Source organism: Myxocyprinus asiaticus, chromosome 42 (genome assembly GCF_019703515.2).
Source record: "Myxocyprinus asiaticus isolate MX2 ecotype Aquarium Trade chromosome 42, UBuf_Myxa_2, whole genome shotgun sequence".
Taxonomy (NCBI): domain Eukaryota; kingdom Metazoa; phylum Chordata; class Actinopteri; order Cypriniformes; family Catostomidae; genus Myxocyprinus; species Myxocyprinus asiaticus.
This window is the reverse complement of record NC_059385.1, coordinates 4,798,935-4,818,865: the sequence shown is the minus strand read 5'-3', so window position 1 is coordinate 4,818,865 and position 19,931 is coordinate 4,798,935. Positions and strand designations below refer to the sequence as shown.

Sequence of the window (19,931 nt, the reverse complement as noted above, 5' to 3'; positions counted from 1 at the left end):
TTGAGTTTAAATTATTTTATTAGTTTATTTGTAGTGATTGCACAGTGATCCGAGAAGCAGGAACGATGGTTCGCAATACCCGGATGAGCGGTCTGACACGTGGATGTGCAGTTGTTACTGAGCAATATTAGACCACTAGATGGCACCATTGACCAATCCGAATTGAAGATTCCAGAAAGTCGTGTAATAAATATACTTAGTGGAACTTCCTAAGGCAAACATCACTATTACTATCGCTCATATTTTTGAACAAACCCCTAAGTGTTGAACATTAAAGGTGTTATGACATGCCTTTTTTATTTTAATATGTTCCTTGAGATTCACTTATAATATTAGTAAAGTTTTTTTGCGCAAAAAAACAGTCATTTCAAAAGATCAAAGAAAATTTGATTCCTCACGTCATGACCCCTTTAAAAACGTAACTTTTCCCGCACTGTTTATGCTACAGACGAATGATACCTTAAATCCGCTTGGTGAGCAGAGGTGTGCTATTACTTTACTAAGCAATCATACTTGCATTTTTTTTTTTTTTTTTTTTTTTTTTTGCATGGGGGAAAATGAAATGAATGAAAAAATCCCATAGACTTACATTGAAGTAGAAACCCACATCTTATCACAGACTTGGGGATGAGCACTTCTGACTTGGGCCAGTAAGCAACCACCTAGTAACCACCCAGAACACCATTGCAACTGCATAGCAACACCCTGGGAACCCCCGCCAACACCATAGCACTGTGGCAGGAACTTTTGCATGGACAATCACCATTCACTTTTTCTTTAGAAAATGTAAAAATCTAATAATGTCAATCCAGTAAGTTATGTTGACCTTATGAATACTTCATAATGATCCTTATACAAAAAAGTACTGTGGCAGTATCATGGTAAATTGATGGTATCAGGTGGTAATACCGTGGTTCTTCGATGAAAACTGTGGTACTGAATGATTACTAAATTCATATGCCAAAGTATTTACTTTGGCACTTTAAAATACTTTAAAAAATACCACGGTATTACCATCGGACCATGTCCAACAAATCATGGCAAGTGTTTGATCAGCCTTTAGCCCTTAGAAGACTAACTCTTGCATGATGTTTTGTACAATAATGTCAAGAAATTACCTGCATCTAATGATTCCCAACATCTCCCAGGCGTCTTTTCTTGTAGCCAGTCAAGCAAATCACATGCAGGTGATTGGCCTGCGGTCACAGAGGGGCATATGCTCTGTATATATCACATGTTTCTAAGGGCATTCGAGCCCTGTAGGTCAAGCTCTGGCAGTGCCCACCGTCACAGTCTTGTGGGTAACGAATCAGCCTCATCTTTTCAGAGTCGTTGCTCAAGACATGCCAAGTTTATTGTGTAACTGTAACAAGGTGTGCTAAAATTAGCCAGTAAGGAATGACATCAGACCATTATCATGGCTGTCTCCGGTGATTTTATAACACAGGTCTTTCTGAAAATAGACCTAAAGAGGCAAGCTCTGGAGAGAGAGCATGTGCTTTTTTCCCTGGCTGTAGTTTCGCTGCTTGTGGTTGGTCAAATGCAAGTTACAGTACATGTCATAAATTTGTGTGCAATTTATAAAATGATTATTGGTGCATCAAACAGCTGGTTATTGGGTCTTCAGAATGGTACTGTCATGGCAGGTACAATGAATATTTAAATTTCAAAACTGGTTGGTATTTTGATGCTTTTGATATCTCATAAGTAGGGCTGGGTATTGAAACAGGTTTCCAGATTTGATTAGATTTCGATACACATGCTCTCGATTTGATTCTATTCTGATTCTGCTATGATTTGATACCGATTTCAATTAATTTGCGTTTCAGTTATAATGACCATTTTGCTTCCATATGAAAGGAATTCTCTCTCAGCCAATGCTGTAAATTATCCAGGGAAACTTCTAACTTGGTACATTATAAAAATATTAATTTTAAAAGTTTAAAACACGACCCAAACCCGATATCAGGATTGTTCAAATGAAGGTCATGATTAATTGGGATTTTTTTTTTCTTAAAGTAATAGTTGACACAAAAATGAAAATTCCATCTTTATTAACTCACCCTTGTGTTGTTCTAAACCTGTATGATTTATTTTCTTGAGTGAAACACAAAAGGAGATCTTTTCGCAGAATGTCCTAGCAGTTCTTTCCATACAGTTAAAGCAAATGCATACTGGGGCTGTCAAAAGGACAAAAAGCACCATAAATGCACCATTAAAACAGCCCATACAATTTATGCACAATATTCCAAGTCTTCTGAAGCAGTACAACAGCTTTGTGTTAAGAACAGGCAAAAATTTGGGTAAATATTCAGTGCTAATCTTTTTTTGCAATTCCACATATTGTGCACTGTATTCGTAAACATGTGTTTTCATTATTGCCCGAAGCAGCCTGACCTGTCTCACAGGAAATGCTGAGCTGATTTACTGTCGGAAAGATCGACCCATTGAGCTGCGAGCTAATGAGCTGTTCAGTCAACTTGCACGTTGACTTAAGGTTTATTGTTTCCCATTTCATTGACGTCACACCTGGTGTGATGCGTCTTGACAGGCATTCATTTATTTATATATTTCTTTTTTAATGAACTTTTTATTTATATAAAAAGTATAGGGAAATAAAAAATTACAATTTACAATACTTAAATAGTCATATCATATACTGTATTTACCAAAATAAAACAAATGATCATATATTTAGACCCTTAACAAGGGTAAATCTTATTCATTCCCTATAAAAATCCTAAAATCCTTACATTGATCAAAAAGTAACCAACCCTCAGGAGATGTCTACCCTAAGTCATTTAATAGACAGGCATTAAGTTAAATATGCAGGTTCGAATGAGATTGGCAGAATATTCAAATTAGATTTCCGCATATTCCGATTTTTGCCTTGTGTGAGCTTACAAGACACAAAAGAACCAATGGCTTTTGGTGTCACTGAAATCAAACCAGACTTTCTTTAAATTTCTCTTTGTGTGTTCCGTGGAAGAATGAACATCGTACTGGTTTGGAATGAGAATGAGTAAATGATAACAGAATTTGTATTTTTATGTGAACTAACCCTTTAAGTTAGGATTTTATTTTAAGGATTTTATGTGAAGTTCAACAGTGTATCTGCAGAGATTTTAAGCTGCTGTGTTGTTCTCTCATCTCTTTCTTTAGGGGGGCTTTCTCAGTTGTGCGCCGTTGTGTCAAGCTGTGCACAGGCCAAGAGTATGCTGCCAAAATCATCAACACCAAAAAGCTCTCAGCAAGAGGTAGGCCGATTTTTGGGGTGGGTGAAAGGGGGTTGGTTGCGACAGTGTATCAAGTGTTCTGAATAGCCCTTACAAAAATTTACCCTAGTAACCATAATTTCGTCCAAAATAGCATAGTCACTACAGGTATTGTTACTTCTCTAAAGCCATAATTAATTAAAATGGAAAATCCTTCAAAAATTGTGAGGGGCTGTTTGCACAGATTGTGTTTTTGTGTCTATCCACGCTGTTTTTCAATAGTTTTCTGTGTAAATGTATGCTAGACGGAGATCTTTGACCATTGCAGCGCATCTCACAGTTTTTTCAGCGAAATCGCTTGGCAAGTGCTTTTATGATCACATGGGATGTCGGCATGTTATATCCGAAAGTTCAAGTACCCTAGGATCAGCCACATTATGCAGACTAACCGACAATCAGCATCTCCTATCAGACATTTTTGCATCGGCTCCTGCGTGTTTACCTTCTCCTGTGGCACGAGCGGAAGTGCGTTGCAACAGCAGCATCGGAAACCCGTGTTCAGATTCTGTGTTGAAACCAGGAAGTAATCACATAATCAGTGACGAGTGCGATCCGGAGGTTGCATTTTCCTTCTAACATTCCATTTTTACTCCACTGATGGTTAGGATTAGGTTTGGGTTGGGGGATACAGTTTATAAAATAAGCATTCCTCTTCATTGTATTACAGCCTGTACAGCTGAAAGCATCTCAATTCACAACTCACTTTTGGCACACCTCTGTGGATATTTCGCCCAGGAAAATGGAGCTCACATGTGCCTATAAAGCCAACAACACTTACCGCTTTGGCCACTGGGGGCAGTGTTTTGCATTTCAGTAAGCACATACCTATTTTAGCTAAAGAAAAGTCAACCTACTGTTTCCGATTTTACTGTGAAATCAGTCTGTGTTGACGTATTACATATCATGGGGCTCGTCCCATTAAAAAAAAAAAAAATAGACAATACCCTTTACCCTTTGTAGTTTATATCACAGCTATGTACTATGTACAGTTATGATTTATTGCCAGTAATTGCTAGTCTGATGCAGGTGGTATTAGAAGGAGGGGCATTATCATTTAAGAGAACATTTGATTGGACAAAAATTTGTATACGCCCCTGAGTGCAAGATGAGTCATCAGTAATTCTGGGTCTTTTTCCAGGAAAAGAAAGATTGTACGTTTGAAATTCTTACATCTTCTAAAAGATAATTGTATCCACTTTTAGCAGTACACTAGCGTATTGACAGCCTGATCTCTTGAAAATTGCATGACTGTGGCAACATTTTTTCAAAATGATCTTACACATATTGCGGCAGTTCCGAGGTGAAATGTCCACTGTGTGGCGCTAAAAGCGATTTAAATGTTCTCCCTAACAGATAAGGCTTTACGATTAAAGCTCTGTCGAGTTTTAAATCAACAAAACCAACCTCCTTACGCCAAACCTGAAACCTAAACCTATTGATAATGTCATTAAAAGCAAATGTGAGATGAAAACGCTGTTGCTGAAGCAACCGCATCATTCTGTGGTGCTTTAATTACACGTGTCGACTTGCGTGCTCTTCAGGACTCGTATCCTGGTCTTTTGAATCACAAGTGCAACACTCTATCAGTTGAGCTACGGCGCAATTTGATCACACACGAACAAGCTTGTAAATGTAGTTGGTTATGTAATGCAAACGTTAAAATATATCACTTTGCAAGTGATGCACTATAGTAAAAGTGTTTAGATGCCATAAGATAGCATTGCATGAGGAACAGGGCTAAAGGTAAGTGTTTATGAACTGATAATCTGCCGTTTTAATCGTGATTTGTGTGAAAGGGAGCAAAAGTCATTGTTGTTGTCCCGCCTCTAGTGTTCATTTCACCACAAAACTGCCATTGTACAATGAGCCACATAAAAATACGTTAGAAATCTTCTCAGAAATGCTCCTAATAGTCTTAAACTATGTCTTAAGTGTCAAAGTGTGTTAATTTCCTGTATTTTAGGGTGTGTTCACACTTGGCAAGTTTGGTTCGATTAAAACGAACTCTGGTGCAATTGCTCTGTTAGTGCGGTTCATTTGAACAAGTGTGAACACTGCCATCCGAACCTTGGGTGCACCAAACAAGCGGACCGAGACCCCCTGAATAGTGGGTCTCAGTCCGCTTCCAAACTAACTCTGGTGCGATTCGACTGAGATATGAACGCAGCATGGACCAAAGATGTCCAAACGGACCAAAAACAGGAAGTAATATGCTGACCACAAGCATACCTGGTTCTTCTCATTATAGGAGCTATGTTACCCATTACAGTTTGGTACAGGCGTCGGAACCGCCGTCAACCATCCTTGCAGCATATCTTCGTTTGTGTGTGCAATGGAGGAATTCCTGGCACTGTTTTGACTCCTTTACACATTTTATTAGCTCTTCGTTCAGCTGGTAAAAATACCACCATATATATATATACATAAATCCAGCGAGTGCATTTAGCCCAGCAGCCAGCATTGTTTTGGATGTTCGGCAAGTTCCGTTGCAAAATATACATCATGAAAGCTGTCCAATCAGGTTGTGATCTTATCCTTATGCCTTTTGTTTTGTAGCTTTAGGTTCAGTGTTAAAAATGCCAATGTGAACGCTAAGCGAACCAGGAGTAATGTATCATTTTCTTTTTTGGTCCAGACCAAGAGAACCAAGAGAACCAAACTAAAAGTGTGAACACACCCTTAAAACATTATTCCACATCTTGGCGAATGTTGTCCTCAAACAATGTGCAAATTGAAGGCTACAAAAAATAAAAATGCTAAATCTTGCAATTATAAATATAAATAGAAGAAATATAAATAGAAGGACAATTTAAATCACAAATTGTAATGATAATAAACCAAACTGTTATAATCCAATTACAGTTACAAATAAGATTTCAGTTAAACACGATTAAATTTTGTGATAAATTTGACATTCAACATATCAACAGGACTGGTTATAGTGGTGCCGTGACCCGGATGGGAGTGAGGTTTAGGGAGGTGAGTGTAACAGGAGCCTGCTCCGTTTGGTTACTCCACTCTATGAATATTTAAATTTTTAAATTGTATTTATTTATTTATGTATTTTTATAAAATTTTTGGCCTATTTGAAGAAATAATGACTTGTTTGCTGTTTTTCACAAGTTGTTTTGCAAAATGGGAATTGAAACTTGTATGACTTTGAGTTTGTAATATTTACAGATAAGAATAAATCAGTAAAATGTAAATTATGAGCTGGGGTTAAACATCTTTCAAGCACATTAAACTGCAAAAGGAATCTGTTAAAGCACTGGACACCCCACTCAAAACTATGAGCTTATTAAATGTTTTACATAGTGCTCGGGTTGGGCTCTTTTCAGATGCAGCTCTGTACCATTTTTCAAATGTCTTTTTTCCCATCGAAACACATTTTTACTACTGTAAAGTGGTGTCACTGACAGAGGTTGCAGTGCTAGTGCAAAGATATTCAAGTATTCATAATTAAATTAATTGTTGATTATTTTCATCATTGATTTTTATAATTTTAGTGATATTTAGATTGTATTAATTAGTTGTTGCAGCCCTCTGAAAGCTTAGGCATGTAACCCATCACATTTTTCAAATGCTTAATTCACAACGAGTTTTAATATATTCATTAAATGAAAGTGCTGCAATTAAAAATATATATTGATGGATTTCATTTCACTTAACTACGAAACACATTTGCCCAAATTCCATCATCATAAGTCCAACACATTCTTTCTTTGTTGTAGAGTGTGTTGTCTCTGCGGAACGCAGTCATTGTGCTACTCCTAACTAGGTTAGGATACCTCTCCAGCACTCTTAAACAATTTAGGAGCTGAGACCAAGTCTTAACACTTATGAACCTTTATGAATCACACGTATTCTTAAGTCTAGGAATAAGAGTAAAATTACGTCATTCTTAGAATTTTGACACACTTAAGACTAAAATTTTACTCTAAGCGGCTTTATACATACAGCCCCATGTTGCATATAGATGACATCAAAGCTAACAGACATGGACTAAAAACAACAAAACTCCAGTTTTGATTTCATGGAATCTTTAAGATTTCATGTGAAAGCTGTGCCATTGCTGAAAGAGTTCATGCAGAATGTAGCGAGTGGAAAGTGGAGCAAATGTTAGGGGCGGGACCCGGATGGGGTGATTGACACAAGATCCAGCCAATCATTGCATAGCCCCTCCAACGGGGTGATATCGAGAAGCACAGTCTTTCAAGAAGGATTCTATCAGTACACAATGAGAGGGGCTGGGAAGTTGTGATTGGTGTGAATAGTTTATGTGCATAATCGCAGCACCTGCAATGCAGCTTGTAGATGACCTGGATTTACCCGAAGTGCCGCACACACACACTCACACACACTCCGCTCTGTTTAGCAGGACTGAAGCCACTAGATTGCTCAGAGCAATTTGCTCCATGATCGTTTCCAATTATAAAGGCTTACTGCTGGGATAATTACTGATAAAATCGATGATTTAAGCTGTAACTGTTTCTGACAGACTTATTATCTCACCATTCTTCTGTGGATGCAACTATGAGCACAGTTACATTTAATTGCATCACTGGTTTACTGACATCCTGATAAATCTGTTTGCATCAACACGCATAGGAATTTGTCAGTTTTTAGTGGTATCTGGCATTCCATTGTGTTACATTCTAATACAGACTACAGACTTTTGAAAGTTCTGTATGTCTTAAAGTAATGTTCCGGGTTCAATACAAGTTAAGTTCAATCGATACTATTTGTGGCATAACGTTGATTCCCACAAAAAACAATTTTGACTAGCCCCTCATTTATTTAAAAATAAAAATTGCAAAAATTGCAGTATGTAAAAGGCAGTATGTTTTTGTGCAAGAAAACTTGACTAACGCTATAAGTTGATTTCAGGGAAATAATTGCATATTATTAATCTTTGCAATGCTGCATAAATGTAGAATATGGCCTCTTTAATGTTGGATCAGACTCCAGAGGGTCTGATGCTCTTTGCTGCAGATGCAATTTCTCTTGTGCTGTTTGGGTGTCAGCATTCTCACAGTTTCACAGCAGTCACACTGCTTGATGTGTCAAGTTCACAAGCTGCTGTGAGTGTGTGTGTGTGTGTGTGTGTGTGTGTATATCTTGTGGATGGGTTACACTGAGGCCACAGTAATGTTTTGTAAACTGGCTGTGGTTACAGTAGCTAAAGAAAAAAATAATTTCTCATGATAAGCATTACAACATTCAAAGAAGACATTTTAACGATGGCTGCATTGCATTTTTGGCCGTTTTAGATGATAAAATGATGCTCAGATGATAGACAGCCTTGTTTGTCCATCAACCAATGAGAGAACAGCTCAGAAGTCTTCTGGAATGGTGGAGATGATCTGCTCCTGGTTTCCCAGCTGTTCTCTTTCCCATATAAATCATGCATGGCAGACAGCAGTCTTCCTCTGTAGGGTGTGCTGGGGTGGTCCAGGCCTCTCGGTTGTGCACGTATGTCTGAGTGAATCCCTCGAAAGCTTCCAAGAACATGTCAGGCTCATATTCCACTTACAATTCCTTTTGTAGACTAATTAAGCAAAAAATAAAATAAAATCGCATGACATGTTCTTGGAAAATGTCTCTACGCAAAAGATTGTGCAGATGCAGGTAAATTTGCACCGGCTCGCTAATAACTCTGCACGCCGGTGTGTTCATGTGTCTGATCTTAACTGACTGAACGGGAATTAGCTGTCGGCCTCAAAGTAGGTGGAGCTCCAGGTCACATCTACCGATGACGTGGACCAATGACAGTAAGAAGGTGTTTAGCAGCTGGTAAAAAGTTTTCCTGAATGTTTACCCTGGCGAGCTGTTACGAACCACCGAAACAAACTCAAAAACCCCTTCTTTTTGGCCAGATTTTGTCTGACGTCACACCCGTTCGTTCTTAAATTTCATAGGAAGTGTGCAGATGCCTTAAAGGGTTAGTAGGGCTGGGTGATACATCGTATATCCACAATATAATCACAGAAATTTTGCTGACGATATAAAATTCAACAATATTGTGAATATTGCGATGATTTTAATGAGGCATTTATTTGGTCATTAAGTTTTATAGAGTGCATCAGTAGACTAATTTCATGATCCTACAGGGCTGTATAATTAATCAAAATAACATCAAAATGGAGATATGATCATATGTGATTATTTAACTGCCAGAGGCTGCGATTAAAGACAGATAAACATGGTCTGTGTGCACTTCAGAATGAACCGGCGATGCACTGATCTATGTGCATGTGTGGGGGCGGCGGGGCTCATGGGCTAGTGTCTGTAGCGCAGTTCACCTGCATTGTGAAGTACTGCAGGTTCAAGCATTCGTGCAATTCCAAACATTAATAACCGCTATAAAGTTATTATAGACCTCTACAAACGTGGTACAGTAAAGGAGTTTGATAGCGGTCCACAAGATGTAAAACTCATAACTGTCAAACAAACGTTGCACTTTCTGTTTCATAATAAAAGCTCCTAATGAAGGTGAAATAAACAAGTCTGCACACGTAGTGTCAAAATAAAAAAAAACAGGTAAGGGTAAACAGGACAGAAATATATACATTTATCTTTAACAAATCTTATCCTGAAAATAATAATAATTCAGTATTATATTATAATAATAAACTTGACTGGGTTCCGCAGTAATAATTTAGTACTATGCAATATCCTTCTGGTTTCTAAAAAATAAGTGAAGTAGTTTTTGCACACCTTGTACATTCACAAAGAAAAATGTTTTAGTAAAAATATATGAAGGGAAATAAAAAATGTATTCAGCTTCTATATATGATTGTATGTTAAATATAAGCATAAACATGCAAATCAATGAAAATGATTACATTTTACTCTCCCTTGTGTGAATTTAGTGAAAAACTGTGGGAAACATGCCTTCATCATTTATAAATAGATTTTTATTTAATGCCTTTGAAATATGAATTCTACATGGCTACAGTGGCTGTTTAGATTAAATGATGGTTCCTCTAATAAAAAAAAAAAAAAAAAACACTTTTATGCTATTTCAGAGCAAAAACATCATTATCATGATATATATAGAATATCGTCAATTTGCTGAAAAATATTGAAATATAATTTCTGAAGCCAAATCGCCCAGCCCTACTGAGCAGGGAGGAGAATTTATGATAAAAAAAGGACTTAAATATTGATCTTTTTCTCACCCACACCTATCATATCGTCTCAACACATGGATTTAACCACTGGAGTCTTATGGTTTACTTTTATTCTCCCTTTCTGTGGATTTTGGAGCTTCAAAATTTTGGCACCCATTCACTTGCATTGTGAGGACCTACAGAGCGGAGATATTCTTCTAAAAATCTCCATTTGTGTTCTGCTGAAGAAAGAAAGTCAAACACATCTGAGATGCCAGGAGGGTGAATAAATCATGAGATAATTTTCATTTTTGGGTGAACTATCCCTTTAAGGCTCTATCTCTAAAAGGAAGTGAATGGGGCCAATTTTTTGAGGGTTTAAAGGCAGAAATGTGAGGCTAGTAATTTTATAAAAGCACCTACATTAATTCCTCTGTTAAAACTTGTGTATTATTTGAGCTGTAAAATTGTTTAAATCGTCATTTAACAGGATTACAGGGTTTACATTATTGCGTTGTCATGGTAACAAAGTTGTAAAATCAGATATACCTACACAGAAAAAGTTAGTAAGCGATTTATCACACTAAAATCATGTTAACACATATATTGTTTATGTCTTGTGGCTATGCTTTTGAAACAGTGAGTATTTTAAAGTTCAAAAATTGGCCCCCATTTACTTCCATTGTAAGTGCCTCACTATAACCCAGATTTTGGCATTTTTCAAAGAAAAGGAGGGACAAGCCAAAATTAATTTTGTGGTAATCAACAGGCCACAAAATGCTGTCGATTGAGTTTAACTTATATTTAACCCAAAATATTTATTGAATATTTAAGGAATAGGGTTAGTGTTAGTCCAACCAATAGAAGACAGGATTAGTGTACTTGAAAGCTGTTTGAAAACAGTGATTATTTTTGCAATTCCGTCTGATGATGCTAGAACCACAGAAAATTCACACTTCACTTTTGAAGTATTTATTCATCATGGTAGTATTTTTTGTGTTGCCTTTAATTTATGCAGATTTAGATAGAAAAAAAATATTGTATTTTTTACTGTGACATTAAAATTGCTTTATTACAGCAATGAGAATCAAATCACCATTGAGAATAATAGAAATAAAAAATAATTCTTAAATGTAAAACGTCCAAGTGCATTATGGTAATGAGAATTTGAGTGTAAAATCTTAATGGTCCTAACATAAGCCATATTTTCTCCATGCAAATTATTTTGACTTATAATATTTTTATTAGTTTATTTTTTCATTTTGGGGTTAGTTCCTCTGTGTTTTGTCATGTGCTACTCTCAAACTTGTGACACTGTCAGACTAGATTTGGGCTGAAGTCAGCTATAGCGGTTGTAAAGTCTTCAGCCGTGGGCTGGCCATTGCACACGTACTGTGTGGTTAACAGTAGTGACTGCGGTCGGGGTGATGCTGAGTGTGACCTTTACTTTGCCGTTTGAAGTGACATCTATGAACAGATCTGAGACTGCTTTAAATGTGCAATAAATGGATTGAAGTGAGAGTTTAACGAGGATGAGCTGATCTGAGATCAGTGTTCATGGAGCAGGACAATGAGTGCAGCTGAGCAGGAAAAGAACTGTCACACCCAGACAAAACTCTATTCAAAAAACCTAGTATGGAGTATCTAGAATGGAGAATGTTAAGTAAGTATAAAGGATTTTACTTGAACACAAAAACACTTTTCAGGTATTATAACATCTGAATTTTGAATTCACTTTTTAAATCCATCTATCCACCCATCTCTCCATCTCAGACAGATTCACAGTCGGAGTGTGCTGTAATGGGTTGTCAGGTGGTCCGGGGTCTAATGAATGGTGGTGGTGTGGCATAGTGGTTAAAACAAAACTCATACTTGGGAACCAGAGGGTTACTGGTTTGATTCCCGCAAGGGGAAAGCAACAAGCTATTACTATAAGGCCTATGTTATTTCTGTGCCATTAGCATGACCAAAAAGAATTCCAGAAGGGAGAATGTATTTTAATATATAAAAACATGCCTTTAATCTCTCTATCTTCAGTTTCACCATTATATGTACAGTAACTTAACATGGAATAAATCCTGCCTTTTCCAGATCACCAGAAGCTCGAGCGAGAAGCCCGTATCTGCCGTCTGCTCAAGCATCCCAATATCGGTGAGTCTCTGTGCTCATTTAGACATTGAACTCAATTGCTGTAGGACATAATATTATATGAGTATTAAAGTCAGCATCTCAAATCTGCCAGAACTTTTCCATTAATGTCAAAATTGGTATGAGATCTCTCATTTAGGACATAGGTGTGGAAAACCCAGATGCAAATGAGCTAAAGAGGTCTCAAGGGACATTGATATAGAAAATGCTTCCATTTAATTTCGTTTTAGTCCATAAAGCAGTTTCCTTTCCATTGAGGCAACATTTTAAATGAATGGGAATTGAAAGTGTGTGATAATATTATTACTTTCTTTGTCTTTTATGCAGTTCGGCTCCATGACAGTATATCAGAGGAGGGTTTCCATTACCTCTTATTTGACCTGTAAGTGCTTCTATATAATATGGGGCATAATATCTCATTCTGCTATGTTTTTCCTCTATGTGCTTCAATAGACACCCACCCGCTCTACCTTCCCCGAGCATCTTTCTTTCTCTCTCCCTCTCGTTCTCCCGCTCGCTCAAGAGCCAGTTTCTATGGCAACAGAGCTGGGCTGCCCAGCCAAAGAGAAATCCTGCAGCAGGGGTTTCCCCCCCGAAGCCTCGGTGATCTCTCTTCTAGAGGATTCCCCCTTCCATTACTGCTCGCTCTCTCTTCTGCTCTCTCTCACGTGCTTTGCAATGCTTTTTCTGTCATCCACAAGCACACACATGCATGCATGTCTGTAGGTAATGATTAATGACACCTTCAGTTTATCCATCTTAACTATTGTGTTTAATTAATGTTACTTCCTTCATTTATAACATTCATAGTTTGCTGCTTCTTCAAAGGTCGTATTGTTAATTTATTTGTCTTCATTTAAATTGTTACATTAATATTATGTAAAATATATATTAATATATTTTTTTGATAGAAAAATACAATGATCTCAAATACAATGATTCTATTTATTTTCCTAATGTTTTCTTATTTAATTTATAATTTAATTATGGAAAATTATTTAAATGAAATACAATGAAAAATTCAGTTAAAATATTTTGCATTATCTTTATTTTAATTATTAAAAAAAATCTTATATTGATTTATTTATGACTTATTTTTACATATATTTTTTATTTAGAATTTATGAAAAATCATTAAAATGAAATACAAAAAGAAATCTAATTAAAATACAAGATATTACATTTAGATTTTTTTATTCTTTTTATGTTACTTATTTTGCACCATTTCACTTTGGTACTATGGCAAAATGCACATTTTTTGCTATGCCAATAAAGCACATTAAATTGAAATGTAAATATTGCAGATTAAATTACATCTTTCTGTGTCCTGCAGTGTGACGGGTGGAGAGCTGTTTGAGGATATTGTAGCCAGAGAATATTACAGTGAAGCTGACGCCAGGTAAAACACTGTCTCTGTTTTCTCCACTCAGTATCCTGTTGTCTTGTCATACGTTCACTGTGGCCATTTCCTCTCCAATCCTCCCAGCTACATTCCATTTCCTCATCCCCTTCCTTTTTATTCCCATCTTAACCGGTTAGATCTAAGTATGTCATAAAATGATATGTGCACTACATTAAATGTTTTTCTTAGTTAGTATTTCTATCTAGTATTCCAGTACATTTTCTAAACACTTAAAACAATAGAAATTTACTTAAGAGGCAAAATATATGATGAATTGAATTTATGTTCCTTACCCAATTGCAAATATATATATATATATATTATATATATATATATATATATATATATATATATATATATATATATATATATATATATATATATTTTAATGCAAAAATGTAACTAAATCTTAGTAAGGTAACAGCCATTATATTCAATACAACTTTCTTGTGTAGCATTACTTAAACATTTTAAAATATATGTTTTTCCTCTTGTTTAAAGAAAGCTTAGACATTTTTGCTGGGAAAAAAAGTATTAAAGAGATAGTTCATCCAAAAATGTAAATTCTCTTATCATTTACTCACCCTCATGCCATCCCAGATGTGTATGACTTTCTTTCATCTGCTGAACACAAATGAAGATTTTTAGAAGCATATCTCAGCTCTTTAGGTCCATACAACGCAAGTGAATGGGTGCCAACATTTTAAAGCTCCAAAATATCCACATATGTTCAATATAAAAGTACTCCAGACGACTTAAATTGTTAAATCAATGTCTTCTGAAGTGATATGATAGGTGTGGGTGAGAAACAGATCAATATTTTAGTCTCCTCCCTGCTCAGACAATCTCCACTTTCTCATTCTTCTTCTTCTGTTTTTGGTGATTCACAGTCTTAATGCATATCGCCCCCTACTGGGCAGAGAGCAGAATTTATGATATAAATGTCTTTCTCCCCCACACCTATCATATCGTGTCTTAGCACATGGATTTAAACACTCAAGTCTTATGGATTACTTTTATGCTCCCTTTATGTGGATTTTGGAGCTTAAACATTTTGGCACCCATTCACTTCCATTGTGAGGACCTACAGAGCTGAAATATTCTTCTAAAATTCTTAATTTCTGTTCTGCAGAAGAAAGAAAGTCATACACATATGGGATGCCAGGAGGGTGAGTAAATCATGAGAGAATTTAAATTTTTGGGTGAGCTATCCCTTTAATAAAAAATTTTGTGCAGTATGATGTTTTTATGCTCATTATGTGAGTGATTGTTTAAACTGAGGCAATGTCTCACTGAGGCAGTTAAGCATGGGCGGCAGTGCTCTTTCTCATTCTCTCTATCTACATTTGCCATTTACTTCTGCAGGTGTCTCTTCTCTCCTTTTTTATTATATCTTTTCCCTCTTTGCTTCAGATCTTCTGACAGATCCACACGATGACACGCAAACACCGACACACTGAAAGCTTTAATCAATTTGACTGTGTGGGTATGCATGCGGGAGTGAGACACACAACGAGAAATAGAAAGAGAGACAGTTACCAAGGGAGGAAATACAAGAGCTTGTGAGTGATGAGAGATAGTGCAGTCGGAATCCATGAGCTCATCGGCAGTATTTGTGGGTAGAAACTTGTTGCGAAGCCCCCATTCATCTGTCAGGACAGTGAAATGTAGCCATCCCTGAGGACCGTAGCCTATCCACCCGCCTGTACACACACACACACACACACACACACACACGACTGAAAGTAGGGCTCTAATACACACACATACAGTAATTATGGTGTCAGCTCATATTCAGAACAGCACTGCACACATACCCACTCACACCTCTGCAGAACTACACTCGCTTTATTTGAGTTTCCAGGGAAATACCATTGAGAAAAACAGAATTAAAACTAGATTTTTACATTATATAGTGTTTGTACTGGACTTTATTTATCCACCCATCCCTCAGTTTAAAGCATCCATCCGCCCATCTCCCCTGCGTCATAGCCCACAGAGGGAATGACGCGTCCCTGCCTGACTGCGTTACTATTGTTCTGTGTCATTTTAACATTAGGGTATTTAGTTTCCACACGCACTGTTATCACTCGTCTCATTTCACCATAAATACGCCCTCGATTGGCGGTCCTTACCCGCACTCATTTTCCTGCGACTAATTCACCTCCTCCGTCTCTGCACTTGTCCCTCATCCTTTCTTTTCTCTGTCCTCCCCTCTCCTCTTGTCTTTGCAGTCATTGTATACATCAGATTCTAGAGAGTGTCAGTCACATACACCATCATGATATAGTTCACAGGGACCTGAAGGTCAGTATGGGAGGTGCACTGGGCCACTGCATGTGTCATGTGACTCCTGCCTGTTCCAAGCCGCCCATCTGTTTGACCGTGTGACCGACTGTCTGACTGACCTGTGTTTATGCTGGAAATTTGGGCCTGTTTACTGCACTCTAAAGGGGCGTTCACATTGAAAGTGGTTGGAAGTCATTTATTTTCAGTAGCTGGGTTTCCATCCATGTAGTTTTATGCAAAATTTGGGATATCGCATAAAAAATGCTGGATGGAAAAAAAAACTAAATTCAATAAAATTTTCAAAATCGTTGTTAAGTGAATTTCATGTCCCAGGAGTTAATACTTATTTCAATTTCATAATTATTTGTATGTTTGAATTTATCATTTCATTAAATTTTCATTAATTTTTATGATTTTAGTTTATTAAACAGTTTTCAACTTTTTTCTTTTTGTTATATGAAGGTCACATTAAAACTTGGGAACTTTGTACCAGGCCTTCAGCATATATCTTTGGTGCTTTTCAATGCCTTTTATGTAAAGATTTATTTGTTTTAGCTTTTTTCCAGAGCCACGCTTTCAATATTAAACTAAGAAAATTAATTTTAAAAAGACAGATAATTACATGTTAAAAACCATGATAATCTAAACATAAATAATTTCAACATTTATTTTGTGAAAATGATTTTTTACCCCAAAAAGTTACGACTGTCCTACATTTGTGGCGTCATTTACACCACAGCAAAAAATGTTTTTTATTTATTCATTTTTTATTAGTTTTCTTGTTAACCAATTAAACTAAAGTATCAGTGAAGAGCATGCTTGAAATAAAATATGGCACGAGTGTTGTTTGAAGAAAACAGAGAAAATAATCAAGGTAATGATCATTTGTGAGAAGAATATTTTTGTTGGACTTCATTTCCAATCAAGCTGTAATTTTTCCAAATTATGCAAAAAGTGTGAAAATATTATTTGATTGTGTGGATTTAAAATACATAAAATGTTAGCTATGAAATTAGCCTTAGCAAGACAAAAGAATCGGCCATTTTATTTTAAAAACGTTAAAAATGTCATTTCCGTCACATCGTTTGAGATGTGCTGGAAATGACACTGAAGTGGGAATTTTCATGACAAAAAATGCCAAATATCACATGAATCTCCTGTGATGCATGTAGGATATTTTTTGGATATTGTTAGTAGACAAATAATAATAATAAAAATTGTTTTAAAGAGACTTTACTTTCTAGAAATCCACAGTGCTAAAAGTGCCCGAAGTTAAAGAAATACCCTTACATGCATGTTTTTTCAGCTGGATACATTTTTTTGTTCGAGAAGAAGACATCCGCATAAACTATGATAGAAACACATTTTTACTGGATAAATTCCTAGATGTGTATCAAAAAAGTGCGACCGAATAACTCGCTCATAACTACACTAAAAACAGAACAATATCATCGCAAAGCATCTGAAATGTTGCTCTGGATATTCTGAAATCCCGAAATCAAACCTTACATCAAAATGATTTGCTAATACTACATCCCAGAACTGTCTGACACGCTTTTTCTCCCACACATAAGGCATCTGCCGCTGATCGCTTGCAAACAAGAAGTTCCTCAATGCAATTTGTACTCAAGTAATTTATTACATTTAATAAAAGAGCCAAATTGGTTTTTCCAGTGGCTACAACTTCCATTTCCATTTCTGTTTTGTGCCAATTTCCCTCAAAGTGACGATTTTGTTCTCTTAAACACATGGGATGGAAACGCTGTTTTATTCTTAAGTTGTTTTCGTGATATTCCAATTTTTGCATTTGTTAAATTCACGACTTGGATGGAAACGTTATCACCTGATAGTTTAATTGTTTAATATATTTAATTAGGGTGACCTTCCTTTATGAAAATTAAACAAGTTAAATTTCCTACATGAACCGTTGTTTAACCATGGTATTTGTAGATAACAATTACTAGTTGAGTTGGAAAGCCAACTAGAAACCAACAGTACAACGACATCCAAAGGATATATCGCTGTCAGTGTGAACACCCCTAACGCTGTTTTCACATTGCTCGGTCCGAACCCAAGATCGATTCCACCTGTCACCCCTACATGTTTCTTTTCACATTGTAATATTTAACTCTAAACCCTTTTGCTACTGAAAAATGTGAGCTTTTTACCAATGGCGGTTTTTATGGAGACAAGCTGCTATGAGAAATTCATTAAACCTGAACAAACAAAAATTACGTTCAATGGCAAATTCACTCACAAATTAGGCTGGAAGGCTTTCATACCAATTGCGAAACCTACTGCCATCAGACCCCTGTTTGCAGGAGGACTTCCTTGGGATGCACCAGAGTTTTCTCACTGAATAAAGTGAATTCTTATGCCAAAGCAACTTGGATTTGCACCAAAAGTTCTTGTGTGAAAATGGCCTTAACTGCTTATGATGCACTGAAAACGTCTTCTCATATCCTCAACTTTTCTGTTTTGTGCTCTCTCTCTCTCTCTATCTTTTAATCTATATCTGTCACTTTCTTCCTCACTGTTGTTTTGTTTTAAAACAGTGTAATTTACAGTATATTTGTCATTGGTAATTCTCTGCTGCGTGTAATATGTTGTTTCTGTCAGCCCTCACATTTACGACTGTGTGCTGGTGGAGAGCAGACGCGTTGTTTTGTTTAACAGTCACTTGAGTGAAGGGCTCTTTCTGAGGCTCGCAGCATATTGCAGACATTGTTCAGATGCTCAGATAAAACTGCTGACTGTATCTGCTGTGTTTGGCTGCACGTCCACCACCCCTGCGAGAGAAAACATGGTAAAACAGAGGGTTACTCGCACAGTACAACCCCCTTTCTCTGCATTTGATCAGACACTTTGCTGATAGCGGTGAATAGTGTTTTTGACTAATTGCCCTGGAATTATTGCTCAGCGGTTGCTCTTTCTTAGTTTAGGAGACTTAAAGGGATAGTTCACTCAAAAATGAAAATTCTCTCATCATTTACTCACCCTCATGCCATACCATATGTGTATGACTTTCTTTCTTCTGCTGAACACAAATGAAGATTTTTAGAAGAATATTTCAGCTTTGTAGGTCATACGATGCAAGTCAAAAGGGTCCAGAGCTTTGAAGCTCAAAAAAGCACATAAAGGCAGCATAAAAGTAATCTGTATGACTCCAGTGGTTAAATACATGTTTTCAGAAGCAATATGATAGGTGTGGGTGAAAAACAGATCAATAGTCCTTTTTTTACTGTAAATTGTCCTCCTCCAGCAGGTGACGATGTGCACAAAGAATGCCAATTGGCAAAAACAAAAGAAGAAGAACTCTTAGGAGAGAAGAGAGTGCTTAGAAAGTGGAGATTTATAGTAAAAAAAAGGACTTGATCTGTTTCACACCCACACTTATTATCACCTCTAAAGACATGGATTAAACCACTGGAGTCGTATGGTTTACTTTTATGCTGCCTTTATGTGCTTTTTGGACCATCAAAGTCCTGGTCACCATTCACTTGCATTGTATGGACCAACAGAATTGAAAAATTCTTCTAAAAATTTTTGTGTTCAGCAGAAGAAAGTCATACACACCTGGGATGGCATAAGGGTGAGTAAATGATTTTTTGAACTATTTATTTGAGTTCTTATTTATGTTTAATTTAAGTATCAACTTTGTCACTCCTTTGTCTGCCTAAGGAGATGTTTCTCCTTAAATTCCGT

General features: G+C 36.6%; 1 protein-coding gene across 15 annotated transcripts in view; it reads left to right on the top strand.

Moving 5' to 3' along the window:
• LOC127432576 (calcium/calmodulin-dependent protein kinase type II subunit beta-like) overlaps positions 1 to 19,931 on the top strand; it is an 84,019-nt gene that overhangs the window by 6,691 nt on the left and 57,397 nt on the right. For 10 of the 15 annotated variants that reach the window (XM_051683849.1, XM_051683843.1, XM_051683848.1 and 7 more), the window contains exons 2-5: positions 3,163 to 3,257; positions 12,479 to 12,538; positions 12,863 to 12,917; positions 13,869 to 13,934. In XM_051683849.1, the coding sequence (XP_051539809.1) occupies positions 3,163 to 3,257; positions 12,479 to 12,538; positions 12,863 to 12,917; positions 13,869 to 13,934 (276 nt within the window). Of the gene's footprint in view, positions 1 to 3,162; positions 3,258 to 12,478; positions 12,539 to 12,862; positions 12,918 to 13,868; positions 13,935 to 16,171; positions 16,245 to 19,931 lie in introns of all 15 variants that reach the window. The other 5 variants (XM_051683842.1, XM_051683838.1, XM_051683845.1 and 2 more) reach the window with 1 other exon arrangement.